Raw genomic sequence first — 27,934 nt, 5'->3', positions numbered from 1 at the left:
AGATTAATGGACTCCGATGCGGGTATCGGAAGTAAGTAAGCCTTCTTGCTAGAACTATCACGTGATTATCGGATGTCCGAGATCATGACGTCACAGTTTTGGTTGGGACTATTCCCTGGATACGACCCCCGGACACCCGGTTAGAGAGGCTTCGGGGAAAATCATACTTTCTTGCCATATAAGAAAACTACTGTCAAGAACTGCTGTTTCAGAAATATTTCTAGGCAGGGATTTTCATTGAACATTTGATTACATGCGTCCTTTATTCGTTTCCAAAGAAGAGCAACAAAAGGCTGCTGCCGCTGCTGGTGTTGCGAGTTCGACCTCTACTGTCAATGGTGGTGCTACTGCCAGTTCGCCACTTGCAGATAGAACCACTTCCGGATTCACAAACTCGACGCCAAGTCCCGGATCATCTTTTGAACTCACTCGATCATCACCGATTGACTCTTTTGTAGGCGAGTCCCCCGAAGAACGAGCGCGCAGAATCTTTGAACAGGATCGTGTTCTGAGATTACGGCAGGACCAGATCGAGCAGGATTACCTCGAGAGAATGGAAGATGAATATGCAAAGCGAGAAGGTGGCGCATGATTGCTTGAAATAACAACTAGCACCTTCCATGATATTCATTTTCACTTTATTTCCATTAAGATGCATTTTTTTTTGACGAAAGGTTTTGGGTGCTCTGTTTAGGCTTGGGATTCTGGGTGTGTCATACTTCTTGTATATAGCTAATCCGAAATACATATTATTTATTATTTTTTTAACTTACCTGTACGAACAGAAGAAACACAAAACAAGCATATCAAGTTCTAAGAAACTCCAAATTAGATAATCCACAAAACGGTAACACTCAACCCGGGCAAATTCTATTCCTGTGCAGTTTTCTCCTGCAAATGTCTCTCACTGATTGGCAAACCTGAAGCATGATCTGAAATACTCGTAGGTCGAGAGTGTTTAGATTCCGTTTCAAGATAATCCAATGGTGTCGACGGTATCTGCGGTTCCTCCTCCTCGTTCCCATCGATCGAGGGATCTGTATCGCTCTTCTGCAATAACTCTCCATTATCTTGTGCTCCTTTGCCACCTTGAGTTCCCACTTTAAGGAAAAATGAGAGAATCAAACCGACAGAGCTAATCCCAACTGCAAACCAGTACGCATCCCGATAGCCTCTGTGGAGAATTTCGGGAGCTTGGTTCTCGATATCTGATCCGATTTTTGCTGTCACGATTGCAGTCGATGCTGCAACGCCGATAGAGGCTGCAAGCTGGGTCATGACGTTAAAAATTCCTGCTGCTGTCGACTTGAACTGCGGAGGAACTGCCGATAATGAGTATTGATTTCCAACGTTGTATCCGAGGTCCGCGCCAATGACTACTATGGCAAGAGCAGGGAATTTCATAGCCCAATAGGTTAAATGGATAGGGTTCAAAGCCCAGAGAAGAGACGCGATGAAAAACGATGCCATAGCGATGATCATTAAGATTTTTCCAGAAATAATGTGCAAAGTGAACGCAGCTACTACATTGACGAGAATTCCTGAGACCGCTTGCGGTAACATTGCCGCTGTAGTATGTAGCGCACTGTATTTATCGATATGCTGGAACGTCAAGGAAGCAAAGTAGATCAACACGCCTTGGAAATTCATCCATCCACAAACTAAGATGCCCATGACAAGCGCAAAACTAGGATACCGCCATATAAACAGTGGCATCAAAGGATTAGGTGCACGGGATTCCCAAAATATGAAAATGCCAATCAATACAACTCCCACAATTATTAGTGCAATAACATATGGCGTCTTCCATCCATCTGGTGCCGAACTAGACTCAGACAGCGCAAAGATAAAAAGAATCAGACCAGCTAATGACAAAAATACGCCGATAAAATCTAAATTTTTCAGGAGCAACAGACTTTTCTTCCAATCACGCTCGATAACCACTAAATCTGTTCCACCACGTGCAATAATTCCCTTGTTTGTCCATTCTGCGCAAACCTCATCGCTGGGAATGAGAAAATACAGTATCACCGTTAGACAGGCATAGATAATTGCGAGGAAAAATAAGACGGCACGCCATGACAAAAACTGGATACAGATACCGGCGGCGACAATACCGGCGATAAATCCCAAAGGAGCACCGGCCGCGAATGTTGCAAGCGCTCTGTTTTTTCTCTGACTTGCAGGATAAATAACTCCAATTATACCAACTGCAGCGGCCGGACCTGTGGCTCCTCCAAGAGCTTGAAGACCGCGCATTACGTCGAATACAATAGCCGTTTTCATAAACCCTTCAATAAGCGACAATAAAGCATACCAAGCAAACGCAGCTAATAAAGCACGCTTTCGACCGATAATATCGGAGAGACGTGCCATGATTAGCATGGTCGCACCCGTAACAAGCGAATACGACGTCACCGTCCAAGAGAGCTGACCACCATTAATATTGAACGACTCGGAGACATAAGGCAGAGCCAGCTGCAATGCTCCTTGGTTCGCTGAATTCATAATGGGTGCGAAACTTAGACAAAGTATACAGACACATTCGCTCCATGTCGACGAGAAAACGCCAGGTCGTGCTTCCGGGTCCGGTAAAGGCGATTCCGCTGCAGAGGCCTGCTGCTGCTTTTCAGTATCTGAAGGCATGTCTATTCTATCATCTGAGAAATTATTCTCAGCTTGTGTAATAACAGCATTGCTCGACTCATCGACCGCTGGCATAATAGTTTCCGATCGTTCTTGTTCAGACACTAAAACCGGCTGGCCAGTGTTGTCACCGGCAAGCTCTTCCACAGACAGAGCCATGCCTATTTATTTAAAAACCGAAAAACACTGTCTTTTCTTCTCTACTCAGATTTGAGTCATTTAGGTTCTTTGATGAGACTTTAAATACAGCCCAGTTATATTTCCTCGCCATAACATATCTCTGTTGGAGAGTCCACAATAGGGATTGTTCAGATAACGCGGCAAATTACCGAACTTAGCCCTAGGTTTATCCGGCCGGCAGAAGGGCTCTAACCCTAAAGGGTTCTAGTCGACGGGAAATCAACTTTAAGGTTTTTTACAATTGGGCTTATGTTAGATAGACTCGCTAAGATTTACACTTTTTCGACAAAAGTCCAGTTACTTCAGATCTACTGTTGTTAAACTAATTGGTTACTAAACGTATTCTTTCAATGTCAATACACTGGAAGTTTAAAATAACATATCCGGTAATGCTGGACTACGTCAGCACGAAGACATGAGGCTCACCCGCTCTTCAGCCTTAATTGCTTCGCTCTCTTCATCCCTATTGAAAATCGATTTAGTTGCCCAGCTGGTGGGCCAGCTAATATTGATTTTGATATTACGGAAAAGCGCAGAGAGCGCAATAGCAACTTTTAGAAACCAGATCACAACAAACAAGACTTTATTACTGAGTATGTTACTACCAAAAACAGTTCGATGACTGGCACAACTGACAAGTAGGTTCAAATTAAGAGCAAATAAGAAGTATCAACGCCAATTTGGCCGCAAATATTTCAATTAAGGGCGCGGACATGGACTCCATGCTCCCAGTTTCCATTAGTTAATCTCTTGACTTCATCGAGATGATCGACAAAGTTGTTCACTAAATCATCCCACAATGTAGGATCATGGAAGTGAAGCTTATCCGAAGTCCAGCCATACTCCGAAATGGAGAAAGCACGAGAACTCTCAAACATGAACGCAATCGAACCATCAGAAATTCGCATTTCTGGCGGAGCAGTAGCAGACGCAGCTTTAAACTCTTCATAGGCAACACCATGAGGAGTCATTCCTGTTTCAAACGAGGCACCGCCGGGTTGGAAAGCATCTGATCGACCTCCATACTGACCATAAATAAGACCCATAAGCTCAGAGGCAACATTGCGATGATAGTAAGGCGGACGATACGTGTTTGAAGCTACATCCCAGCGAGGAGAGAAAATTAGAAAATCTGCGAGAGGAGCGTTAGGGTCGCGAGATTTGGCAGTCAGCACGCAGAAGATCGAAGGATCAATATGATCAACCGAAATCGAGCCGATGTTGACAAACTTTGTCAAATCATACTTGTATGGGGCGTAATTGCCGTGCCACGCAACAATATCATATGGCGAATGGTCCTGGACCGACTTGAAAAATTTGCCGCTGAGCTTGTAGATAATCTCATAGTTTGGCTCGTTATCGATTTCATAGTAAGCCTCAGGATATAAAAAGTCTCGCGGGTTTGCAAGACCGTATCCTCCAATTGGACCAAGGTCAGGAAGTTCGAAGGTCGATCCCCAAATTTCCAGAATGTAGCCGCGGGTAGGTCCGTCGGGAAGGTTGACGGAGAATCGAATACCACGCTGAATGATACAGATTTCGCCAGGCTGTACATAGAGCCAGCCAAACTCTGTCTGAATATCCAGGCGACCTTGCTGGGGAACAATCAGGAACTCTCCGTCAAGATTGACAAAAGACTTGCGTTTCATTGAGGTGTTGCAAGTAAATATATGAGTCGCAATTCCCTCGCGAAGGGAAGGGTCTCCAGATCCAGCGAGTGATTTGAGACCTTGGGCAAAATCAACCTGCCCGTTTGTAGGGATATCGAAAGGTAACCAGGCTAACTGCGTTGGAGAGACATGAGTCTTCACATTCGAAGGAAGATAGTTAGACTCATAGTCCTTGTTCAAAGGTATCTCAGTAAAGCCCTCTATTTGGTTGAATTAGTAAGAATCTTTTATAACAAAGGTGAGTAGAGATTAGTAACATACTATGCGAAACTGCTGGACGCATACGGTAGACCCAGGCAGCTCTATGAGCCGTACGGGGACACACAAAAGCTGAGCCAGTGAGCTGCTCAGTATAGAGTCCGAAACGAGCCGAACGAGGCGAATTCTGACCCTGAGGAAGAGTACCAGGGATCGCCTCTGAGGCATGTTCTCCAAGACCAGCTTGATAAGAGTAAGGATCATTTGCACGAGTTGCAAACGAGGGGATCTTGCCATCCTTCTGAGTCTCAGCCCAGTGGAAGCTATTCTGATGAATGTTGTTGATCTCAGCGTATGAAGGCGCAACCATTGTGCTTTAAATTTTCTTAGTTCTTGAGAGATAATGTGAGTAGCTACTATTGTTTAGTCAATCAGCTTATTGATCAGAGATTTTGAATCGTTGTTTGAAGGAACTTGGATACCATTTTATGCTGTTTAGGACTCCTCGTAGAAGCATTAAAGCCGCGCGGTGAAAATGAGGGGCACCCCTAACCCGCAGCACTGTGTTCTGTTATCAGTTATGCGGGGTAGGAGGTCACAGTCCCCGCAGCTTCTCGTTCAGGTGCATGTTTGGGAAAATGTATGGCAATCTAAGAGGATTAGAGATCATGACTGTCCGGCCTGAGCACCGGGGTTCCGTTGGTTCGAGTTCCAAACTGGAATTTTGAGGGGATTTGTCCGGACAATTGTTACGATGGACAGTACTTAAGACGACTATTGCAGCCGTTCTAATGTGTCGTCGCTGCAATTCCGGCGTGATTTTAGCCTTTGGCGGGTGAAGTTTGAGAACAGAAAAATCAGGACACTTTTTTTTAGTTATTATCTATCTCATTCACTTTATGGCTTCTCTTCAAATGTCTAGACCTTCAGTAGCACATCCACTGCTCGGCCGGGTCACAGGCGTTTCTACAGCATCGGAATCGGTCGTGAAATTTCTTGGAATCAAATATGGTTCTGTTCCCTTCCGATTTGCCGATCCTTTAGAACATGTATCGTTTGATTTTGATGCTTCTGTTCTTGGACCAGCTGCTCCACAGCCTCCAGGTGGATGTTTGGGGGAGCTCTCTCACATTGGCTGCTCCTTAGTAGTGCCAGATGCTGTGGAAAATAATCATTCCGAATTTGATTGTCTACATTTAAACATTTTTCGACCACGAAACATTGGGCCACAAGAGGCTATCCCAGTGCTTGTTTTTGTGCACGGAGGGGGGAACGTTGTAGGATCGAATATCTGGCCTCAGTTTGATTTGACGAAACTGGTCGAACAAAGTATTGCATATGGAAAGCCGATTATAGCAGTGACTTTGAACTATCGACTGGGTCCGCTGGCCATGCTGACATCTACGTCGATGGCAAAGGCAGGATTTACTGGAAATCTTCCAATTAAAGATCTTACTCTGGGATTCAAATGGGTGAAGAAATATATTCTAGGCTTCGGAGGTAACCCATTGCAGGTTTGTGCACTTGGTGAGTCTGCTGGGTCAATGAATTTAAGTCTACTTTTACAAACTCCCGAGCCGTTATTTACTCGATTGGTATGTATGTCTGGACAATTTGCGACTGTAAATCCAGTTCCATTGTCCTTGTTCGATTCTATTTTTCCCAAGGTGCTTGAGGCTGTCCAAATTCCAGAAGGGCTATCTTTTGAAGAACAGATCAAGCGATTGAGCGAGATACCTCAAGATGTTGCTAAATTGTCATTATTGGCCGCCCTTCCTCCTCTTTTTGTACAGACTACGTCATTAGTTGCAAATGATATTGAGGATTTTGGATCTAAGCGATATCCGGGATACAAGTGGTGTGAATCCGTTCTATTTTCAGACTGTAAGAACGATGGATCGATTATGACGATGATATCCCAGATTGAAAAGTTCAAGCCAGATGTTGCAAAAAAATTTAAAGAATATCTCGAATTGAATACAACTTCTGAAATTTGTAATGCGATACTATTGGCTTATAATATTTCTTCCTCCATTGATGCCGACTCTGCGTATCGGAATTTTGAAAATCTGGTAAATGACGTCTACTTCTACTCACCCACATTTCTAGCTGCTCGGTCTTGGATTATCAATAATCCAGAAAAAAGCGCTTACGCATGTCATTTCAATGTGAAAGATCCTTGGAGCTGTGCGTATAAGAGCCAAACTCCGCACACTTTTGATCTTGCATTACTGTTCCAGAATTTCAACGACGACATGCCAGTTGAGCTTTCGACAATATCAATCAATATTTGCCATGCTTTCTTGCGATTCATTTATAACGAAAACCCTTGGGATTCACCAATAAAGCTGGTGCAAGGCTGTGTAGTCAATCAAGCCGTGTTCGATGAAGATTTGGCTACTTCATCACGTATCAAACTTGCGAGGGATCTCGACTCAGCTGGTCGACGAAAAAATATTTGGACTTTGATAGATAAGATCGGATGGACAAAAACTTTTGATCTTGTAAATGGTTTTTTATTTGCTTGAGCAGCCAATTATTCATATTTCATATATAATCCCGAGACAGTAACCCCATACTCCATTCTCCCTATCCCAATTTTCTGTCATCTGTAAACATAAAATTACATTGCATCCGCAAGATATTCCAGCACCATAGCCATTCTTTGAGTCACCCGCCATTTGATATCACCTACAAATCTTTCCGCACACAGACGAGCTAGTTTCGCTGCAACGGGCGCACAAGCCTGCTCGTGGCTCAAACCAGTTCCATATAACTGACTTTTACTTTCCGCAACCAACACTAGATTTTCGATCGATTCGAAAACAAACTTTTCTTCCACAGACATTGTTTTCGTGCCTTCTTTTTCGACTCCATATAACCATCCTACTACGGCTAACGAAACGGCCCACAGACAAAGCACAATATCAACACTTTCCGAAGCAGTACTGTTGGACATTAACCTTCCATACCGCATTCGTTGACCAATAGTAGCTCCCTCGAAAAGAGTGCGCAAATATGGGATACTAGAGTAAATACCCATATCGTGGACAGTAGCGTTTCCTCCATCGTCTTGAACACGAAATCGTTTCATACTACTCGTGAACTGAGGAACTAGTGTCTCCAGATGCGCACTGGGATCAGGGACACAAAGTAAGACTCGAAAATGAGAGGTACAAAATGCTGTCGCGGCAGAAAATCTGTGTAGTTTGATCAGATGAGCAATAGCCTCGATGGAAGTTCTCCCGCGCGTGTTCGGCATTGTGAGTAATAATCGAAGAAGTTGATGTGTTACTCGATCAATATGCGCAAAAGAGACCGTGCTCAATACTGACGGATCTAATTGAGCAGAAGATGAACTACGACGTCCAGCTGCACCTGACACCGCCCCATTGTCTAAATCTGTAGGAGATGGACTAATCGGTAAAAATGAGTCGCTGGATACAACTGATCGAGCTATCAAGTGTAGTAAAACCTGGATACCGAACTTTGATAATTGTGTATCATCACAATTCAATTTTGAAATAGCTTCTTCAGCAGTTAATGGAGCCGAAACAGTGGCAAACAATTCAAGCCACGAATTCTCCGTGGCAGCGTACCATAGAGAATCGAATTCAGGAAGCGGCAACGCATGATCAGTGATTCTCATAACCATACCTTGCCCATAAGCAATATTTAAGTGTGACATGAATGTAAATATAGCCCAGTATAGCCGGTGATAGGCTTCACGCATCACCCAACCATTCCATGAATCGATTACTCGATCAGACCGAATTGGAACCCCATATGCACAGCACCTGCTCAAAAATGGCAATTCATCTATCGTTTGGTCTAACGATCTAGCTCCCGGCGCTCCCCAAGCTCTAAAAATACAGAGCAAGAGCTTCGCTTGAAGAAGAGGTAAATATTCATCTTGAGTAAAAATCCCTTCGTCTTCAACCATGGCTCCCACATAATTTGTCGCCAGCTGGCACAGAGTGTTTGCTGCATGATTAGCTCCCAAAGTCATAGCACCAATACATGCCATAGCAAGAACGAGAATAGAGCCTGCTTTACTTGATGTACTAAAATCTGAAGGTAAGGCTATAATCTGCGGTCCGCTGTTAGAATCGGAAGGATCTTGAAGAACTTCCATGGTACCACGTAGAAATGGAAATCTACAAAATGTCGAGTGCAGAATTGGAACTTGTTGGCCAAATCCTGTTTTGTAAGCAATCAAAAACAGATTCATATCATCTGTTTGAGGAAGTACATTCCGGGCCAACATCTGATTATCAACAAGATTGTTCAATTTATCGAATTCACCGATATCTGCGTCGATTACAGGAACATCATCTATCAGTCCAAGTAAAGACACTAGATTCGATCGGCAAATCTCATCAAAGATTGATACTCTGTTGATATCACATAAATCGAAGTCCAGACCTTCAGTCAATAAATCACTCCAAACAGTAGCTGGAGATGAGGGATCTGATTCGCTGAAAGAGACGGATGATGAACCCGACTCCCAGTCTTCAGCTAAATTGGATTCGTTTCCAGTGGATTCTGAGCTGTTTCTCAACACAGGCCGATATGTAAGTGAAGGAGATAGTTGGTCTGCATTAAATCGAGCACAGGAAGTCGAAATCGAGTCAGTAGTAGATTGAGGAGAATTGAGGGCCACTGCACTGGATGGGGATAATGCCAAGTTATTCACATATTGACTGAAATCGAAAGATAACGCATCATTGGCAATAATTGGTAGCGGACTGTAAGCGTTCACGGCAGGTAATAGAAATGATAAGTTAGGACTTGGAATTATTTCTGGAATTTGGCCCATGATATTATCAGCTAATAAAGCATCTTGAATCTCGCTCGGGTCGGCGGGTTGATCAGCCGACGGAGAAGCCAGCGATTTAGCAGAATCAGCAGCTGCAGATTTGCTGATATCCGAACCTATTTTAGAACTTTGCTCTGATTCAGATGAAATAGTTGGCTTCAGCGATTCAGGTTTGATGTCTTTGGGTTGCGAGCATTTTTCGGAGCAGATACTAGAGACTTCTGCAGATGTCGAGATTGAACGCTGACGCTGTGCTGCTGAGCAAGTTCTGAGATGGCGGACAAGCAAATCTCTGTAGTAAAAAGAAGATTAGTAAAGCCGGTCACGGTTCACTGAACTTTCGAACTCTCAAACTAAACTCACTTGCGACTGAAGGTGCTTTCGCACGCATTGCAGTTGAAAGGTCTTTCGGAGGTATGCGTGCGTTCATGACGCGTCAAATGCTCGCCTCGTTTGAACCTGGCCTGGCAATGGCAACAAATGAACTGCTTCCGTGAACGTCGGGGTCGAGGCGGGAGAGGATCGAATTGAAGAACACTTTGCATGGAAGCCAAAGTGGCCTGGTTTTGCGCGTCCATGACTGCTGTCGTAAGATTATGGGGGGATGACGAATTGGGATACGATATTAGTCTGGAGGATATATCACGGAGGAAGTTGAATGATGTCACGACAAAGAGGAAAACAATATGTTACGTAAAAATATAAGCTCACGACCGAGAAAGAACAGACAGTCAAGTTGTGAACCTGAAAATGGGCGAGCTAAACATCAACAAACCACGACGACGACGGAGTCAAACACTTTTCAGCGGCAAAATCTGGACTTGAATTGCCTCTGAGAAATGTCCAAACACAACGTAAAAACTAATCTGGCCCTCGGCGGCTGCTAGCTCATCGCTGCGCTGATCGAGCACCAAAAAAAATAATAATAATTCGACCACGTGATTGCATACCGTTGGAGACCATGTGCGGGGTGATTAGAGGTCTATTGATCGAGGGCGGGGTTTGATCAGGAAGAAATGTCCCTGTGACGTGGGGTATTTGACAAGAGTTTGAGGCAAAGAGAGTTGTTTAATTAGAATTTGAATGTATTATTGGCCACGGCTAGTGCTACGTCGGCTTCTCCTTGATTCTCCGCTAGTCAAGGAGCGGTCGGCTGGCTGTTGACGGCGGACAAAGACACTGATTCCGACCCGTATTTCGGCTCTGACTGAATCTACAAGTCACGGTTTTGCTCTGAAATCGGGTTCTTGGCCGACAAATGTAACTGAGCTCGAATGACTTTCAAGACATCGTATCCAAATAGCCAAGGCTCAAACACGGTGTCGTTCCATGGATTGGGATTTTTCAATTCGAATGGAGGAACTTCTGTGCTGGCCGAGGGAATATAGCGGTCCGGTTCAACATCGTTGATTCGTGATTGATGTCTAAGGGCGTAATCGCGAGCCTCTTGCTTTGGTCCGTCCGACAGATGGTTTATGTAACCCATTTCCTTAGAGCCAAGGACCACACGCGTACATCTAGGCTTTCGGACAATTTCATAGACCTTCAGTAAATTAGACATATCTTTAGTTTCGGTCACGTAATCCAGGCATTCAGCTAAAGCTATGGCATCTTCCATCGCCATTGCTGCGCCTTGTGCGAGGAAAGGCACAGTTGCATGTGCAGAATCGCCTAGTAAAACTACTTTTCCAGATGAACTCTGCCAATTGGGAATTTCAGCAAGATAGCAGACTTTCCATTTCATAGCAGAATCAATCTTTCGTATAATTTTCTTAACAGTTGGATCCCAATCTTGATACGTGGTGAGCATCTCTTCAGTGGTAGCAGGTGTATTCCAAATGCCTCCGACTTCGTCCTGGGCAGGATGCAGCATGACAACGTTATAAAGAGTACCGTTACGGATGGGGTAACACATGATATGGCCACCGGGACCAATCCAGCTTCGCGCCGTCGGGTTAATCAGAAGCTCATTCAGCTCTGGATCATCCTTCATGTGCTCTGCTGGAATAACCGCTCGGTAAGCAGAAGAGTCAGACTCAATAATCTCATCAGTCAGATCAGGGAAGATGATTGACCGAATGAAGGATTTGATACCGTCTGCAGCGATAACAAGATCAGTTCGATATGTATTACCGCTGGAATACTTTCCAGCCGCAGTAGTAACGCTGGGGATAGACTCGTCGATTGAAATTACTCGTTGATCGACTAGGATGTTGACTCCAACTTCCTTTGCCCTAGAATGGAGAATTGAATGATAGTCGGCTCTATGGATTACCCAATAACTAGTCCAAGTTAAAATAATGCAATTAAAGACAGACGGTCATATACTCACGGACTACCATAAGCTTTCTCCACATAGGGGTTCAATGGCGCAGGTCCTAATATTTCGCCGTCGCGATAGCTGACCATATTAATAGCATTTGGCCAGACAACAACTTCTTTGATCTTGTCATATACCCCAAGAAGCTTCAACACAGCAGTCGAGTTGGGAGGAATTTGAATCCCAGCTCCAATCTCGCCAAGTGCTGGTGCTGCTTCAAGTAAAGTAACTTTGTGGCCATGAAGAGAGAGTGCTATGGCCGCGGCGAGTCCACCCAAGCCAGCTCCAACAACGACGATTTCAAGATGAGTAGCAGTCATTTCCAAATTATGTTTGACCTGTAGAAGCTATACTACTGCTCGAGTTATTTTTCTCAAGTTCCTGGACTCTTATAAGTACTTTCTCTTCCCACTCATTGCGGCACTACGGATAACCCCACTAATAGTTCTAACATATCGATTTCGGTATGTAGCTATGACAGTATGGTGGTGCTGGCCAGGTTCAGACAAGTAAAAGTATCAAGACTATGGAGGTCTCCGGCAAAACACTTTTCCTCCGGGTAGCTTCTTATCCATCGTCTCTTATTTGCTGTAAAACGGAGACTAGTGATTCCCCGGATTTTCTTGAATCAGAAATTGCGGGGAATTCAAGCTTCTGTGTCTCGGAATCCGCAAAATCGTGCGGCACACAGATCACGAGATCAAGGGAGTGATTTATATGGTCAATATATACGTTGATGATCGCAGAAGTCAGGCTATAAGAGGATAGAGTTTGGTGGATCAGACTTAAGTGAGTAGATGCCAATCGGGAACACGTGAATCAGAAATAGGCTATTCTCTTAGCGGACTGAGTTTCACAAAGTCATTTGAATTTTTGAGACAGACGAGATTTCAACTCGTAATTAAAAGAAATCTCGATCAAACGGAATTTACAGCAATAGATTAGGGCATTTGAATGCAAACTGAAAATCCATCAGATTACAAATTTTATGAGCAGTAGAGGGATGAAAGTTCCTAGTTCAGTTTTGCACTCTATCTGGAAATGAAACGTAATGTGGTCTGATCACTGGTTCTGCCTATTTTGCAAGTGCCGAGGACGAGTTAGCAGATAATTATACCGGTGGTGAAAAGATTTGTCTGAACACTTGATTCAAGAAATATCCAGGCCAGTCTATCAATATAATTTTCCTTAGATAATTAATTTTTAAAATGGAATCCTAATTGAACAGCCGAAGTCTTACAAAATATGGCACCAATGACACCATAGCTGGAAAGTCCCATCAAGCCTCTAACCAATCACTTCCCCTAGACTCCGAACAGCCGGATAGGTTGCTTGCAGCTGTCTACAGGGTAATAATACTCGAACCACCGGGAGTCATCTCAAGTTGGCGTCGACTAACCGAATATCGTCCTTTCTATTGTTTTTGGTGGCTGACTTGTCAACTGTGGAAAATTGAATTTCCAGCTTGCGGGGAGAATTGTCGACAAGCTCGTGAAGTGTCACTGGAGCAAGAGTTCGAACACCATTACGGAGTATATCTGATGTAGACAATTAGATTTTAGTAGAAATCTTGGACTAAGTAATCCTTTGTTCGTCACTCACCTTCCTTCTGTTTGCTCCTGCGCTGAATTACTGAATCTGGATATTTCGAGTGCTGTGACCAGTTGCATCGGCCGCACGGTTCAAGGCTATTCTCTGCTCTCCTACTCTTCCAGACTGACTGCCTAGACTACTAGGTCTACCGAGCCCAGGTTTGCTAACATTCTGGTCTCATCTTTCATTTGACTTGCGTCAGACAACGCGCGCCGGCGGGGGCCGTTCTCCCAGTTTGGTTTCGTTTGGGTGGTAGCTCATTGAATGAGGTATGAGCTCATCTGGACTAGAATCTCTCCTCCGGTGCACAACCAGAAACCACATTCTGCTCCGCTATTCCCTTCCTTCTGCTGAGATTGGTTTCTAGCCATACCTCCCCTCCATTGTAGATTCCACTTGACCAGTGCGTGCCTACTTTATATGATCTTTGCTCTCTCAGTCTAGTTTCCATTTTTTTATCCCTTCGAGATGGCGATAGGATCTGACATTTTGGATAACATTGACTCGCTCTTAATAGCGTTTATTTGGATTGATTGGCAATGGCAGACAAAGAGTTAGGGTTAGACAATACCACAGAGCAATTGGTTGTCGGTCCTAGTCTAGGGGGCCGCAAATATTCTTCGCGATCAGTAGATAGTGTTTCCGATTACAACACGTTCAAATCTAATTCGCCAGCATCGTCCACGATAGATCCTCAATCGATAGAACTTTCCGAATGCAATGCCGAAAACATTACTCTTAGTAAAACGTTTCCACCAGACAAAGGACTGCGGGCTTGGCTATGCATCGTTGGTGCGTTTTGCGGAATCATGACTACATTTGGTTATGTGAATGTTATAGGTATGTTCTAGTTCATGCATGGATTAAAGCATTTCTAACAGAAGGAACATCAGGAATATATCAGCAATATTATAAAGCACATCAGCTATCTGATTATACACCATCTGAAATTGCATGGATCAATTCTACAGAAGTGTTCCTGACCGTCCTGTTGGCGATCATCGTTGGTCCCTTGTATGACATTTTTGGTCCACTACCACTGATCATCCCCGGAACGATCCTGAATGTCGTTGGAATCATGATGACTTCGATTGGTAAAACTTATTGGCAGTTATTCCTCGCCCAGGGAATCTGCACTGGGATTGGAGCATCAATGGTGTTTAATTCCATTATCCCAGCTGTATCCTCATGGTTTACCAAGAAGCGAGCAACAGCACTGGGTCTGTCAAATGCTGGCTCTTCGCTCGGAGGAGTATTGATTCCAATCATTTTTCGACAGGTCGAGCCCGAGTCTGGATTTGGCTGGGCTGTCCGAGCAATCGGCTTCTTCTTCATCTTCTTGTCTATTGTGTGCTGCTTTCTAACAAGCTCTCGAACGCCGCCGCCGGGTCGACGAATAGTTTCCTACAAACAAACCTATGTCTCTCCATTCTCTCAACTTCCGTTTGCGCTTGTCACCGCAGCGGTATTCTTTACATATTTTGGCGTGTTTTCGCCCTTTTCATACATCCCCTCACAAGCCATTTCTCATGGGGTATCGACCGGTCTTGCGACCTATCTACTATCAATTCTCAACGCAGTTTCTATATTTGGGAGAATCATACCCGGGATCTTAGCGGATAGAATCGGTAGATTTAATATGTACGTATTAGCAACGCTTGGTGCAGGTATCTCAACACTGGCGATCTGGATACCTGCAAATTCCATTGGGCCTATCATTCTCTATGTGGTTTTTTACGGCTTCTTCTCGGGAGCAGCTGTGTCAGTATGGCAGAGTGTAGTGGCAGAAGTATCACCGCCAAAAGAAATAGGCGCTCGGCTGGGAACCGTCTCAGCAGTTGCTTCGCTGGGCGCTCTCGCAGGAACACCAATCACAGGTGCACTGATTACTTCAACCGGTGGAGAATACTGGGGAACGGCTTTGTTTGCTGGAATAATGCTATGTATGGGTGGTGTATGTGCTATGAGTGCGAAGATTGCGTTAACCGGAGATTGGAGATCAAAGAAATAGAAACATGGATCGCTGCCGAGTCTGCAGATAACGTATTGAACCTTGAATTTTTTGTATGAATAAATGACCCTAATATCTAATGGCCTTGCTCCGTTCCTTTATGTAATAAATATCAACTGAGTAAATTCAGTTCCTTTACGAAGCCGGAGAATATTGAAAACGTCCGAGCTTGAAGACAAATCATTATCTTGTTTTCCGTGCAGTGTTGGTTATCCGGAGGAAATGATTGGGATCAACAACTGTAATAATGTCCTAAATCAAGCGCTATGCTACATACGTGGTCGCCAGTGTCCCAGAGACTACAAAGAGATGCAAACGAATACAGAATTTGGCCTCAATCGGAATATCAAAGTGATTCTTAAATCAAGAAAAGTTACAAGAGAGCCTATACTATCCGAAGACTGAATGAACAGCTTAACGGAAAAGCCGAATTGCAGATGGGAGAAAGTGCAAGGAATTGAGCTTTCAAAGTCTTGGCGCATTGGTTTCTCTCGCACCGGGATATGAAGGAATTAATGATTTCAACTCGTAATTACGAAATAATGATAGATTCGCTGAGCGCTGAGTAATCTAAGTAGCCTGACACAACATATCATTTATCTGGTTGATTACAAATTCTGCACAGATTTCATTACATCCCAGTGCTAAAGGATTGTTCCTTTGTCTAGTTTGCTTTATCTTGTAGCCGCACTCTACCTAATTCCGGTATTCAGATAAGCAATTGTATTTTGTTTAAGGGAAATTGCAGATTGTAAGTAATTAGCTAGTTAGATTTAATTCTAGATACTTATTACTGATTTGAGTATAGGACATATACTGAAGATATACTTGGAGTTGCTTGGGAAAGAGTTTGCATAGATCCAATACACTTCACAAAGAATAGCCAGGGACGATAAGAAATTTCCTGTGCCAATTAATGCACAACTGAACTTCTAACAATGGCTGCTAGTAAGGCGGTGATCGAGAGCACAGAGCCAAAATTCACATTGAACGAGTCCCAGCACGAGCTAGATGCTATTGACGAAAAGAACTGCTCGGTTGTAAATATTACGGATATCCAAGATGGAGAAAGCTACGAAGTTGAGGGAGAGCTCGAAGAAGATTTGAAAGCAGTGACACAGCCGGCATATGGATATGTTAGTCCAGATTCCAATGAATATATACTCAGCCCGCATGAAAAATATCCTCCCGATCGCGGTTGGCGAGCTTGGATCTGTGTACTAGGAGCGTACTTTGGAACCATGTCCACGTTCGGTCTGGTTAATGTTATGGGTATGTGAGGTTGATTGTTAAATAGTCTCAGCAAGACATAACTAACGCAGAGGTTTATAGGAGTGTTTTCGGAGTATTACAAAACATACCTGCTGAAGGACTATTCATCGTCAGCTATTGCTTGGATTACGTCGATTGAGACGTTTGTAATCGTTTTTGGTGCAATTCTCGTAGGACCACTGTATGATATCTATGGTCCCAAACCACTAATGATACCGGGGACAATAATCATGGTTTTGGGCGTGATGATGACCTCCATCTGCACCCAGTACTGGCAGCTAATACTTGCACAGAGTCTCTGCACGGCTTGCGGAGCAACGCTGTTGTTCAATCCTGTTCTGTCGTCGGTGTCGGGATGGTTTCAACGTAAACGAGCAGCAGCGATTGGTATCACGACCGCCGGCGCGTCCACGGGCGGAGTCATTCTGCCAATTTTGTTTCGGCGGATCCAGGCTCGATCAGGATTTGGTTGGGCAGTGCGGTCGATGGGCTTTTTTGTCTTGGGTCTGGCAATCGTAACAAATTTGTGTATCACGTCGCGCGTGAGACCACCTGGAAAACGTCAGGTGAATTTGCGCGACACATATGTGAAGCCCTTTGCTTGGCTGCCGTTCACATTGACTTCGATAGGCGCCATATTGATCATGACAGGGGCCTATGTTCCAGTAAACTATCTCAATAGCTTTGGTCGCTATCACGGGTTTTCTGCAGACCTGTCTGCCTATCTGTCCTCGGTGCTTAATGGGGCGTCAACCTTGGGCCGCATCCTGCCAGGCGTTTTAGCAGACAAGGTTGGCAGGTTTAACATGTTCACGGTAGCGTCGTGGATAACTGGTACGCTAGCGATTGCATTCTGGATACCCATCCATACGGAGTCTCAGATTCTAGCGTTCACGGTTGTCTATGGGTTTGTATCTGGCGCATCACTGACGGTGTGGCAAGCAGCAGTAGCAGAGATCAGTCCGTTAAGGGAACTAGGTGCGCGCCTCGGAGCAGTGAACGCCCTGACAGCGTTTGGCACATTAGCGGGTATTCCCATCGGTGGAGCGATCCTGGACTCTGGCTCGAGAGAAAAGTACTGGGGAATAGCTATTTTCACCGGAATTTGCATGATTGGCGGCGGTTGCTTTGGCTGGTGGGCTAAACTTCTAGTGACCCACGGAGAGTGGCTTTCGAAGAAGTAAGAGAAGAAGTAAGAATCAAAGGTAGCGGATAACAGCAGAGGAGAGTAGTATAGACGGCTGGTAGTGCTGTGCGGCCAGCGGTAATGAATGAATGAGACTTGTGGACGGGCAACGGCGTACGCCGGCGTGTCCCGGCGAGCTTGAATGGAGAAGACGGAGCTGGCGGTCTCTTTCTTGTAGTTTCGATCGAGAAGACGATGAAGAAAAGAAGTTTCTTTAGATTTCTTTAATTAATTTTTTTCGGCAGAAAACGTGAGAGTTATTAAAATGTCTCGAAGACGAGCGTAAGCACTCGCAGCTAGGCATAGCTTGCACAGCTGGGCATAACTCGAGAAAAGTAAAACCGCTTGCCCATGTGAACTAGTTCCAAACCGTAACCCAGAAGCGCTCTAGGACACGGCGCAGGTGCAGCGGAGAGCCGCAGTCTGGGAAACTCAGTCAGCAGAGAGCTAGGGGGGCAGCTAGCAGGAGCGTAGCAACGACCTCGGCAACACTGCAAACTAACAACAAAAGAGTTGGTGGAGAGACGTAGAGGACGATGAGTCTACGGGCGGAGTGGAGGGATTGAGATGACGGAAGAGAGAATGCCAGAAGGGACAGAGAAGCAGACAGTAAACGACAACCGACGTGGGAGGAAACGGATGTGTAAGAGGTACAAGGAGAAGGGGAAGAAGAAGAGAAAGGTTATGAAACCAGATTGCGCTACAAATGGGCGTGATCTGGCCGGCGTTTTGAGGGTCGGAATACCGTCTGTTGTAGGATCTAAAGAATCAGTTGATGGTGATGCTGTTGGTGCTGGTATAACTGTTAGTGTTGGTGGTGCGGTGCTACTGAGTGCTGTTTCTGGCCAAGACGGCCAGACAGAACAGTATAGTAGGTCCTCTGACGAACCCGGGTGGCCTGCAGTCGTGCTTGCGTTAGCATTTTGCATTTGCGCAGTTTTCTGCAGTCTGCGCACGGTAAAAAAACCAAATGGCAGACTAGCAAAGCACCCTGGCGCGAGCTAGCAAGCCCAAGAGCACAACCAGCACGACCAACCCGGCCAACACGGCCAACACGGCAAGTATACAGCCAGAACCTGAAGCAGAAGAAAACGGGGCGTACGAGGCATACGAGGTAAATCAACAATAGAAAGTGATTAGAGAACCCTAAGGGTTGGTTAGTTGGTTGGTTCGTCGGTTGGGCGGCCTGCAGTTGTGACCCCGGTCGACCGTCGAGGTTGTTTATTGCGTGTTGCCGACTGAACAGTGCTGAAGTGGACGCGAGATTTTGCTGGCCCTTACGACAGACACTCTTGCTGAGCTCCTCTCGTCTTCGTTCACCTACATCGCTGTGGCTGGATAGAGCGGGAGACGCGGCACGGTGGCGTGTGTACGCTAACTGGACTAACCAGTAGTCTGCAGAAGAATCTGTCTATTTAGATTGAAATAGCAATAGCACGACTCTCCATAGACGGCTGCAGACAGACGATGTAGGATCAGCAGAAGCATAACTGTCTCCCGCCGAGCTCACTATGAGCACACTATCCACACCACAATGGCGAAAATAGCAATTTCGACCAAACCAACAACTCTCTCTTACCAGACTAGACTGTCTGGTCTGTCCTCAACGCAAGTTTTCGTCAAACTTCGCATTCGGATCCGACAAAAAGTCAATTGTGCTTCTGGACTATTACTTTGGCTGGAGCATAATGCACGGATGCTAAACCACTATCTCACCCGGCCACCGTTGTCGCCACACGAGTACCGACCCGTCCCGCGACAGCACTCTTGCTATTAACGCGCTAGCTCTAGTAGTGTACCAGATTTTGGGCTCTCCCACCCCCCCCCGCCCGCCAAACCTAACGAGCCATTTTTGAGCATTGAGGTCAGTCCTCCATGTGTTTAAAACTGCGGCGGTTCTCTCTCCAGACAGGCGTAAGCTGGCAAACAGCCTCTATGAAGTCTCTACAAGCGCAGTCCAGTATCTGTATATTCTCTCTTCAAAAGCAACACCACCGGCAGTAGCAGCAACAGCAGCAACAGCTACAGAAGCAAATACAGAACCGAAATTCAACATCTCAAATATATACGCAGACTCCGACATCTCACTTCACCTTACCTCACTTCACCTCCCCCCTCAAGCATTGACTCTGGCCGGATTTGCCAGAATAAACAAGGGAAAAAAAAAAAAAAAAAGCCCTCCCTATTAGCTTCCTATTAGCTCTCCCTCGCTAATATTGCACTTCCTCTCAACTGAGATTAAAACCAGCTGTCGTAGCTGAACCTTCTCTGACTTCAACAGCGTGCGCCTCGCTCCTCCTCGTCCCAATCTCGTGACTACGCCACACTTCTCAGCCCCCCACACGAGCCCCTCCGCTCAGACACCCGTGTTCGGTAGCTGTTCTGTCTGCCGTTTTTTCTGCTCCTCGTGGCGAACATATTTGTACGCTGCTACTGGCTCTCTTGCCCTCTCGACGCAGTAGTACTGAATCCATCTGTCTCTGCCACCGTGTCGACGTCTCTTCGCAGGCTTTAATCTCATCCCATCTCGACTGCACCCTGGCAAATAACCCGGCGGTGTCCTTCCTCGTCTTCCCAACTCCATCCTAACCTCTTGTTCGCACCGCAAAGTGTCTTTTCCTCCCTTTCTCTCTTCCTTTCTTCCTCCTCTTATTTCTTTCCCCGTCTGCTCTTCGGTCCGAATCTTCTGCTCCTCTCTCACTTTCTCCTCTCGCCCTCTTCTTGCCCTCTCCGTTCGCCCTCTCCGCTACTATCTCTCGCTTGCCAGTCTCGCTTATGCCTGATTTGTTTTGCTCCTCCCCAACAATTGCTACTCCGGCCTCTGTCGCTTTGCACACCGCCTTCTGCTCCATCTCACCTATGATGTCCTCCTCCGTGCCTCCGCTGACCTCGGTCTCCTCCTCGTCCTCGGTCTCTTCTGCGTCCTCCTCGGCCTCGTACCCGGATCGTATCTCCCCTGTTTCTTCCTCGTCCTCGTCCTCAGCTTCTCCTACTTCTATTACCCCTCTTTCCTCGTCCGCGAGCTCCGCCTGCGCTTCAATAGCGCCTCCCTCTTCTCTCCCAAGCGCTCCAAAGAGCGTCGCCGCTGTCTCGTCCTCCGGTCTGCCGATTCGTCGCTCCCGCAAAATCACCATCTGTCTATCTTGCTATAAGCGCAGAGTAAAGTGCGACAGAGTCAAGCCTGATTGCGGAAAGTGCGCTGCACTCCATATTAAATGCGAATATGTTACTTCTCTGCCCGCCTCCTTTCCGCCGGTCCAGCCGGTGCTGGAGAAGACTATGTCTGGCCTGAATGATGATGTCGCTGCTATTTCGGTTGAAGATGTTTCCTCCGCGGCTCCTTCATTTGCGCGCAAGCGGTCCGCTGTGGATCCTGTCGAACCAGAAGATGTTATTGTTCCTCTCCGATTATCTTATGCTGCCATACCTTCCAAAGTAAGTTATTTCCCTTTTGTCCACTGTACGAGCTTCGTGAACTGACCCTTTCAGCATCGTGCTGATGCGAAACCTGAGCCCGGACTCGCCTATCCACGCTTTGGCGTTGCACCTACGCTGGCCTGGCCTACAGATATCAAGAGAATCGTCAAGCGGTATCTGCCTCCTCGAAACGTAGTAGATGATCTAGTGGACGAATATTTCGACCGCGTCCAACCTTTTCTTCCTTTGTTCGACCGCCAATACTATTCAACTATCTACTACACTAGATGTTGGACCTCAGAAGATGAAAATGGTATGCCTGCTCTTTCTTACACTAGCAATGAATGTCTTTCAGTTCTGTTCACTGCTATATATGGAGGAGCAATTAGCAAGTTCACGCGAGCAAAATTCCAGGAACGTGTTCCTCGAGACTCGGAATCTTACGCTGAGCCTGCTATTTACAAAGATATCATGAACGCAGCTCTTTGTGGTCACCGAGAGGTATTGGCTGCTCACAAGTTTCCTCAAGAGCAACTCTCACTTTGTTGTCTCATGTCTGCTACCGTTCTTCTCACATTACGTCGTACAATGACTCCTACAGATGAGATGAGCGTCGAACTCGCAAAGCTAATTCGAACTGCTCAGGTAATGGGACTTCACAAAGACGATAAGAAATGGATCACGTCGTCGACTACGACACTAGATGCTCTGGAGACCGAGATCCGACGAAGAGTGTGGTGGCAGCTTGTGCAGCTTGACGTTACACTTGCTCTTTCAAGCGGATTACCTCCCGTCATCCAGCCTTTCCAACATAACGTAAAACTCCCGAGTCAAGCCTCGGTCGATGTCGACGAAGATAAGCTTGCCATATATCTCATGTGTGGCAAAGCCCGCGGAGCTCAGATTACTTCGGCCTTATTGTCCGAGATGTATAATATCTCTAAGCCGACTGTGCGAAATGGCTTTGGTCAGAACACAGGTGTCGATGCTCGGGCGGAAATGGAAGGCCTTCGTCGAGAGATCAATATGATCAATTCTCAGATCCGAAGTGTGGGTTCTGAACGAGTTGGCCAATCGAGTCCATTCAATACTGCTTGGGACCGAGTCGTCAAGCTCCAAGCGGTATCTCAGACCATGTTGCAGCTTTCCTGCGAAATGTATCAGATGGTTCACATGGGGCTTGATCAGACCGATGGCGGCAAAATATTAGCAGGTTCTACCCAAAGCATGTCTGAAATATCTTCATTTTTAAATTCGTCCCCGCTGGATATGGTGCGCAAGATTGATGACTCCAGAAGTGAACTTGGAGGGGTGAAATCTGAGGAGATATTTTCATCTGCTCACCGATATGAGATTCTTTGGCCTGCAATGAATGTTCTACGCCTTTTTGTTGAATTTTCACAAGTAAATGAATTTTGTGAATGGATATGGACCCTATCAAATGTTGATCTGAACACGGCTCTTACTATCATCTTACGGGATTTGTATTCGAATCCGACAGATTATAATCCGCAAGGATTTGATGCTCGGCAGATGGAAGAGCAATATGGTCCTGATTTTGATGAGCGAATGGACCTGGTCGAGCGTGGGATAGCACTGAAAGAAGTTTTCGATTTATGTGTACAAGAGGGAAGCGACCGAGGAAAATGGAACGATCTTTTACGGGTCAAGCAGCTGGTTACTAGGAAGCGACAAGAATATTTGTTTAATGCTAGTGAAGAAGCGCTAGTAGCGTCGACAGTACAGAATCCTGTGAATGAAGTGTCAGTTCCTATGGCTTCCTCTGAGATTTCCTCCAATCCACAATACGTTGGTCAGAAGTATGCGCCGGCCGTGACTCGAGGCTTAGATGGTAAGCAAATGGATGTACAGCATCAGCCAATTAATATGATTCCGCTGGCCCCGATGAATGGAGTCGCTTATAGTTCAAGTAATGGACTGGCCTCATCAATGCCAGGGTCGATGATGAATGGACCAAACAGTGCGCCGACAAGTCGCTCTGGATCTGAATCTAGCTCACATCACTCTTTGCCATCTCTAACAGGAGGTCAAACATATGGAGAACAAGCAAATCCGCAGTATGTGATAGATCAACAAGAAAACGGTGGTATGTATGTTCCACGGCAGCAGGAGTATACGTGTGCCCAACAACCGCAGCCGATGATGCAAGGTGGTGTTTACTACGGAGATGTGAGTGCTGGACGGGGAGATACCACTATAATGCGTGATGCCGGCTCAGGGTGGAGAAGAGAATAATAAAGTGTTTTAAAACAGATGCAAATATTTTAAGAAATTTTTATTTAGTTTGGTTCGTGTCTTTCATTTTATCAAATTTTGCAGTCAAGTTGAAGGTTGACTTTTAATACTACTACGAGAGATTATTTGAGGATTGATTAATGTGACAGGTGTTTTTGAGCATGATTTTTGTGTATTCAGGATTGCTTCTATTGTTTTTAATTATTTGAATTACGAAGGCTTTGGCAAAAATAAAATAAAATAAAATAAAATAAATCGTAAGCGTGACGTAGCTGTGTATCAATCCGGACTGGAATGCAAACTTACGCTGCAAATGGGTTTTCTTTACGGTTTTGGATCAAGAATTGCCTGTATTGATAATGAATGGATGGGTGCAAATTAAGGAGCAAGTGAATCACTGTGAGTCTGAACGGAAGAATGCCTAATTACCAGAGTTTGATGTGCAAAGAGACGGGAGCAAGGAGTGCTGGACCGGCTATTATCGGAACCTAGGAACAGCTTATGCAAATGCCCGTCTGACCGGGCATTTGTCCGAGCCCAAAAAGATTTACCAGGCATGCATCAAGTTAAGGGGAGGCTGAAGGCGACGAGCGCTAAAGAGAGCCTCAAGCAGATGAAGAGGAGGAGACGGGGCAAATAGAGTCGCAGCTGAGGCAAACTATCAGCATTTGGTAACATGTCGGTTTTTCCAAGGGAACGACGGGCCGCGAAAGATTGCCAAACAAAAACAAACGGACCAAAAAGCACCTGATGTGAGAAGTTCTAGCACATGGTGGAGATCCAGATGGCAGAAAACGACGTGGACTTTAGCGTTATCTGTCCGGCCTTGTATCATTACTACCGTATCCTCATTATGTAAGGCCCTACTGAGTGGACGAAGTGGACATCACCTCTGCAGGGTGACGGGACGAGGCGACCTATCGGGCGCGCAGAGGAGCCGGTGACGGACATGGCCCCAACCCAAACAGCAAAAGACGGCAACAAAGCAAGAAAAAGTATAAATACCTATCACGTAAACGAACGTTAAGCGGGCCGTCCGGGTCTAATCCTCAGTAAGAAACGCTAAAAGTCCTCGCTCCCGGACTTAGCGTGATAATGATGCCTGGGTCGCCTCTGAGATTGGCTTAGACTAGTCTAAAACTAATTTTGGTTTGTAATAGAGGACGGGAAGGTGCAGAGAGCAAACATGTTCTGTAGGTAGCCGTAAGCGGCCTAGAGGGGAGAAGGGGTGGGGGGAAGACAAGTGGAAGTAAATGTACCTGGATGAAGTTCGATCTAGATTAGAGATTTGGCATTTGCAGCTTGGGTTTGCATGTAATTCTTATATATATATATATATATATGTTTATTTATCTATTTGTGTGTGTGTGTGTTTCTATGTCACTTAATCATCGACTCACTTAGCCAATAAGACATAGAGATACGCAGGAACGCAGAACTGCATATTCATAGAACCGCAGAACCACAGCGAATGGAAAAAAGAAGAATCAGATCGTAGAGAGTACTTGCTTGCTGTGGACTTGGCTCTGACCAGGAGTAAACGACTGCGGAAGAGTGATGAGTTGAGAGTTAATTTTCTTGATCAACGTTCAAACCTTGAAATCCTCTCGCTCGAGTTCACTATCCTTGCTCTTGACCAAAGCGCAACGCAAACGAAGTCGCTGAGAGCAGATAAAAAAATGGCCATGATCCAAATACTCTAGAAGGAGCCGCGTAATTAACAGATTCGTTCGCCTCGAGTGGATTTAAATCTTTTCAAGCTGTTTCTATTCATGCATAGTTAGCATAGCTGGTTGACTTTGTGCATCACAGATTCAAACTCCATGAACCTCACGAGTATCCTCGGTCAACTACGCCACCTATGTACTATTGCTTCAGCTACATCCACCCTGCCGAACCTGACACCCGCAGCGAACAGTGTGTCTGTCGCTGTTCTCTAAATTTGTTGGAGTTATTTTTTGACTATTTCTAACCAGTTGACATTAAACGGCAAAACGACTGATTAGAATATATACCTTGGGCGGCCATAGTCCTGACCAAGCTTACATTCGCGATAGCTGCAGCAGAAAGCTTACTAATAGATTAGAGGCTGAACTTTAAGAGCGCTCATCGTGGAATATTGATTGCTAACTAGGCCGACCTGTGCTCGTGACAAGAGATGTGTGTAAAAAAATCAACCCGCTCAAATGTTCACCAAAGTGTTGTGGACCCGTCGAACACCAGCTCACGATAATCATTTAAATGAGTTTTTGACATAGCAGTGGGCACGTGTAGATGCAGAAACCTTACCAATTTCTGGTTCAAGATATGCTCGTTCAGGAATGTTACAGGAGCACCTCAGCACAGATCAAAGTCTTATCTGGACGAGTCCTGTCATGAAATATACCTGAACATAGTCTGGTACAGTAAGTGTTTTCATTCAAATTCTGCAAATGTCATATAAAAGAAAAGACACCGGACAGAAGGCGCTTGCGCTGTGTTGCCAGTGTACACTGCAGAAGTCGGAATCTGTCAACACACGAGAAAGTGGGTATAATTGCATGGCCATCGATCATTTTAATGATTTGGCGTGGAACGGTGAACTAGGAATATATGGTTACATCAGCAATAGTGCGAAATTACCTCAGTTGAATGCCGAACACATCCTGACAGAATTGGTTTTGCGTTAATATAAGGCAATGACGCTATTTGCATCCAAGCTAAGTTTTGGATCCAACTGAAATAGGTATGACTCTCACATGTGCGCGTATAAAAAAAAATTTAGCACTCTTATAACCTGCATCGACGTTTCCTTATTGGTGTATCTCTAAAATTGCGAAATGAATCTCCAAATCTCTGAAAAATTACTAAATTATACCCATCAATTACTCTTGGTCCTTTTTTGCTGGAGCTGGAATGTGAATGCGAATGGGATACTTTGAGCTTAGTTATGAATTGTTTTCCTGTCTGGATATAACTGTCCTGTGAACTGAGGGGTGCTCTTGTTATCATAGAATCCCTTGATGGAGTTGTTTACGGAAGGCATTTGAATAATATAAGTTGGCATGATTACGCAGAAATTAGTAGATCAGGCATCTTTCTAAAAGTTCAAATTACCTAACTCTTCACAGTAATGATTGATGTTATTGAGTTTATTTTTTATTAGCCCTATTGTGATATCGGTCTGAATTACTGTTAACTTTAATAATTTAGCTTTTGAATAAACCAAAATAATTGAATCCAATCGATCAGATCATTTTACACTAATTTACAACTACTCTACGATCATTTTTTCATGATTTGTTGTCTAATGAATTGGATCAGATTGAACAGGCACCTGCGCGGCTCGAAGTTATCGGGAAGATAGTGATAGATCAAGGCTATAAACCCTTATATTAACCTAGCCAGACCATTGCGGGGAACTATTCATTTACGATAAGAGTCCAAACTTATTTTTACTGAAAATAATATTTTGTCGACTAAGAGGAATACAAAAACGCTGCAATAAGCGGTAATTGACGCAGTCAAAAATTACGCAGTACCACCCTTTCTACGGCCAACAAAGAATGCGAGACCATAATCAGTCGAAGAGAAAGTAATTGTGCAACCCGCTTTGAAGTAAAACGTATCGCCAGGACCAGCAGTAACTTCATATCCGGTTTCATCTTTCATTGTGAAGTTTCCCTCAAGAATAACCTTCATCTCATCCTGAATTTGTTGTTAGAATTAAAATCCATGTCTGGTAACCTAATATAATTTAATGTCATACATAATCATAGTGGTAAACTAATGGAGTGCCCTTTTCCTGTCTATAGAACCCCGAAGTGATTTGATGATCCTCATCGGTCTCTGATACAAACGCATCACCGAGAAAGGCATTATCGTTTCCAATAAGTGGAAGTTTGCTGTGCGAAGCACCCTGCTTAAATAACATAGGCATTTTGACCGATTCTATTCAATTGGCTGCGAAGGAATCGGAAGAATAAGCGAACAATGCAAGGTTAATGGGTAGAGAGTATATTGGCCCAGCTTATCGGGAGTGCGCTTGATTTTATAGTCTCTTGAATCCCCTGGGAAATAATCTATGCCGCTTTAGGTGATTTCATACGCCTTTTCCTTCGATAGTAATTATTGGAATTTGAGTATTGCTTTTGTAACTCCGTAGATCTAATAAATTTGAATTTATCTGTAATTTGTTTGTTTGAATTCTTAAGTTACTTGGACCTATCTGAAACTTTACTCGATAATCCACCTGTAAGATCTACTTTTTACGGATAATTTCTCCTCTCAGACATATATTTCAGAAATGGACAAACAAATCGAATAAAAATAAAATTCAGATTCATCCAAACCACTACAGTAACGTGATTACTTTATTGTTGGAAGT

General features: G+C 44.9%; 10 protein-coding genes across 10 annotated transcripts; 5 read left to right on the top strand and 5 right to left on the bottom strand.

Annotated features, from left to right (window-relative positions):
* Nucleotides 1–608: 608 nt before the first annotated feature.
* Nucleotides 609–2,937, bottom strand: V1516DRAFT_672692 (major facilitator superfamily-domain-containing protein). The gene has a single exon (XM_066921787.1). It carries the CDS (start codon nucleotides 2,803–2,805, stop codon nucleotides 871–873), a length of 1,935 nt encoding a protein of 644 aa, XP_066777921.1. The 5' UTR covers nucleotides 2,806–2,937; the 3' UTR covers nucleotides 609–870.
* Nucleotides 2,938–3,392: 455 nt separating this feature from the next.
* V1516DRAFT_672691 (homogentisate 1,2-dioxygenase) lies at nucleotides 3,393–5,149 on the bottom strand. Its single transcript, XM_066921786.1, has 2 exons — nucleotides 4,758–5,149; nucleotides 3,393–4,696 (listed from the first exon to the last, which is right to left on the bottom strand). Exons 1-2 carry the CDS (start codon nucleotides 5,062–5,064, stop codon nucleotides 3,522–3,524), a joined length of 1,482 nt encoding a protein of 493 aa, XP_066777920.1. The 5' UTR covers nucleotides 5,065–5,149; the 3' UTR covers nucleotides 3,393–3,521.
* A 179-nt stretch (nucleotides 5,150–5,328) lies between these two features.
* V1516DRAFT_672688 (Alpha/Beta hydrolase protein) lies at nucleotides 5,329–7,224 on the top strand (the record flags this gene model as incomplete). The annotated part of the gene is made up of 1 exon (XM_066921785.1): nucleotides 5,329–7,224. Exon 1 carries the CDS (start codon nucleotides 5,594–5,596, stop codon nucleotides 7,220–7,222), a length of 1,629 nt encoding a protein of 542 aa, XP_066777919.1. The 5' UTR covers nucleotides 5,329–5,593.
* A 45-nt stretch (nucleotides 7,225–7,269) lies between these two features.
* Nucleotides 7,270–10,585, bottom strand: V1516DRAFT_248818 (uncharacterized protein). Its single transcript, XM_066918801.1, has 2 exons — nucleotides 9,877–10,585; nucleotides 7,270–9,805 (listed from the first exon to the last, which is right to left on the bottom strand). Exons 1-2 carry the CDS (start codon nucleotides 10,089–10,091, stop codon nucleotides 7,318–7,320), a joined length of 2,703 nt encoding a protein of 900 aa, XP_066777918.1. The 5' UTR covers nucleotides 10,092–10,585; the 3' UTR covers nucleotides 7,270–7,317.
* A 141-nt stretch (nucleotides 10,586–10,726) lies between these two features.
* On the bottom strand, nucleotides 10,727–12,153 carry V1516DRAFT_622947 (3-hydroxybenzoate 6-hydroxylase-like protein; the record flags this gene model as incomplete). The annotated part of the gene is made up of 2 exons (XM_066919604.1): nucleotides 10,727–11,795; nucleotides 11,846–12,153. The coding sequence occupies 2 exons, from the start codon at nucleotides 12,151–12,153 to the stop codon at nucleotides 10,727–10,729; spliced, it is 1,377 nt and encodes a 458-aa protein (XP_066777917.1).
* A 1,889-nt stretch (nucleotides 12,154–14,042) lies between these two features.
* On the top strand, nucleotides 14,043–15,533 carry V1516DRAFT_248797 (major facilitator superfamily domain-containing protein). Its single transcript, XM_066918800.1, has one exon. The coding sequence runs from the start codon at nucleotides 14,208–14,210 to the stop codon at nucleotides 15,435–15,437; it is 1,230 nt and encodes a 409-aa protein (XP_066777916.1). The 5' UTR covers nucleotides 14,043–14,207; the 3' UTR covers nucleotides 15,438–15,533.
* A 662-nt stretch (nucleotides 15,534–16,195) lies between these two features.
* Nucleotides 16,196–18,178, top strand: V1516DRAFT_248583 (major facilitator superfamily domain-containing protein). Its single transcript, XM_066918799.1, has 2 exons — nucleotides 16,196–16,709; nucleotides 16,770–18,178. The coding sequence occupies exons 1-2, from the start codon at nucleotides 16,376–16,378 to the stop codon at nucleotides 17,891–17,893; spliced, it is 1,458 nt and encodes a 485-aa protein (XP_066777915.1). The 5' UTR covers nucleotides 16,196–16,375; the 3' UTR covers nucleotides 17,894–18,178.
* A 284-nt stretch (nucleotides 18,179–18,462) lies between these two features.
* V1516DRAFT_684721 (uncharacterized protein) lies at nucleotides 18,463–18,900 on the top strand (the record flags this gene model as incomplete). The annotated part of the gene is made up of 1 exon (XM_066923579.1): nucleotides 18,463–18,900. One exon carries the CDS (start codon nucleotides 18,463–18,465, stop codon nucleotides 18,898–18,900), a length of 438 nt encoding a protein of 145 aa, XP_066777914.1.
* Nucleotides 18,901–20,575: 1,675 nt separating this feature from the next.
* V1516DRAFT_248425 (uncharacterized protein) lies at nucleotides 20,576–23,899 on the top strand. Its single transcript, XM_066918798.1, has 2 exons — nucleotides 20,576–21,330; nucleotides 21,385–23,899. The coding sequence occupies exons 1-2, from the start codon at nucleotides 20,671–20,673 to the stop codon at nucleotides 23,566–23,568; spliced, it is 2,844 nt and encodes a 947-aa protein (XP_066777913.1). The 5' UTR covers nucleotides 20,576–20,670; the 3' UTR covers nucleotides 23,569–23,899.
* A 3,022-nt stretch (nucleotides 23,900–26,921) lies between these two features.
* V1516DRAFT_672664 (RmlC-like cupin domain-containing protein) lies at nucleotides 26,922–27,917 on the bottom strand. Its single transcript, XM_066921784.1, has 2 exons — nucleotides 27,317–27,917; nucleotides 26,922–27,255 (listed from the first exon to the last, which is right to left on the bottom strand). Exons 1-2 carry the CDS (start codon nucleotides 27,485–27,487, stop codon nucleotides 27,079–27,081), a joined length of 348 nt encoding a protein of 115 aa, XP_066777912.1. The 5' UTR covers nucleotides 27,488–27,917; the 3' UTR covers nucleotides 26,922–27,078.
* Nucleotides 27,918–27,934: the final 17 nt, after the last annotated feature.

This window comes from Lipomyces oligophaga, assembly GCF_038497815.1.
Source record: "Lipomyces oligophaga strain CBS 7107 unplaced genomic scaffold V1516scaffold_3, whole genome shotgun sequence".
Classification (NCBI taxonomy): Eukaryota; Fungi; Ascomycota; class Lipomycetes; order Lipomycetales; family Lipomycetaceae; genus Lipomyces; species [Lipomyces] oligophaga.
This window is presented reverse-complemented; position numbering and strand designations above follow the sequence as displayed.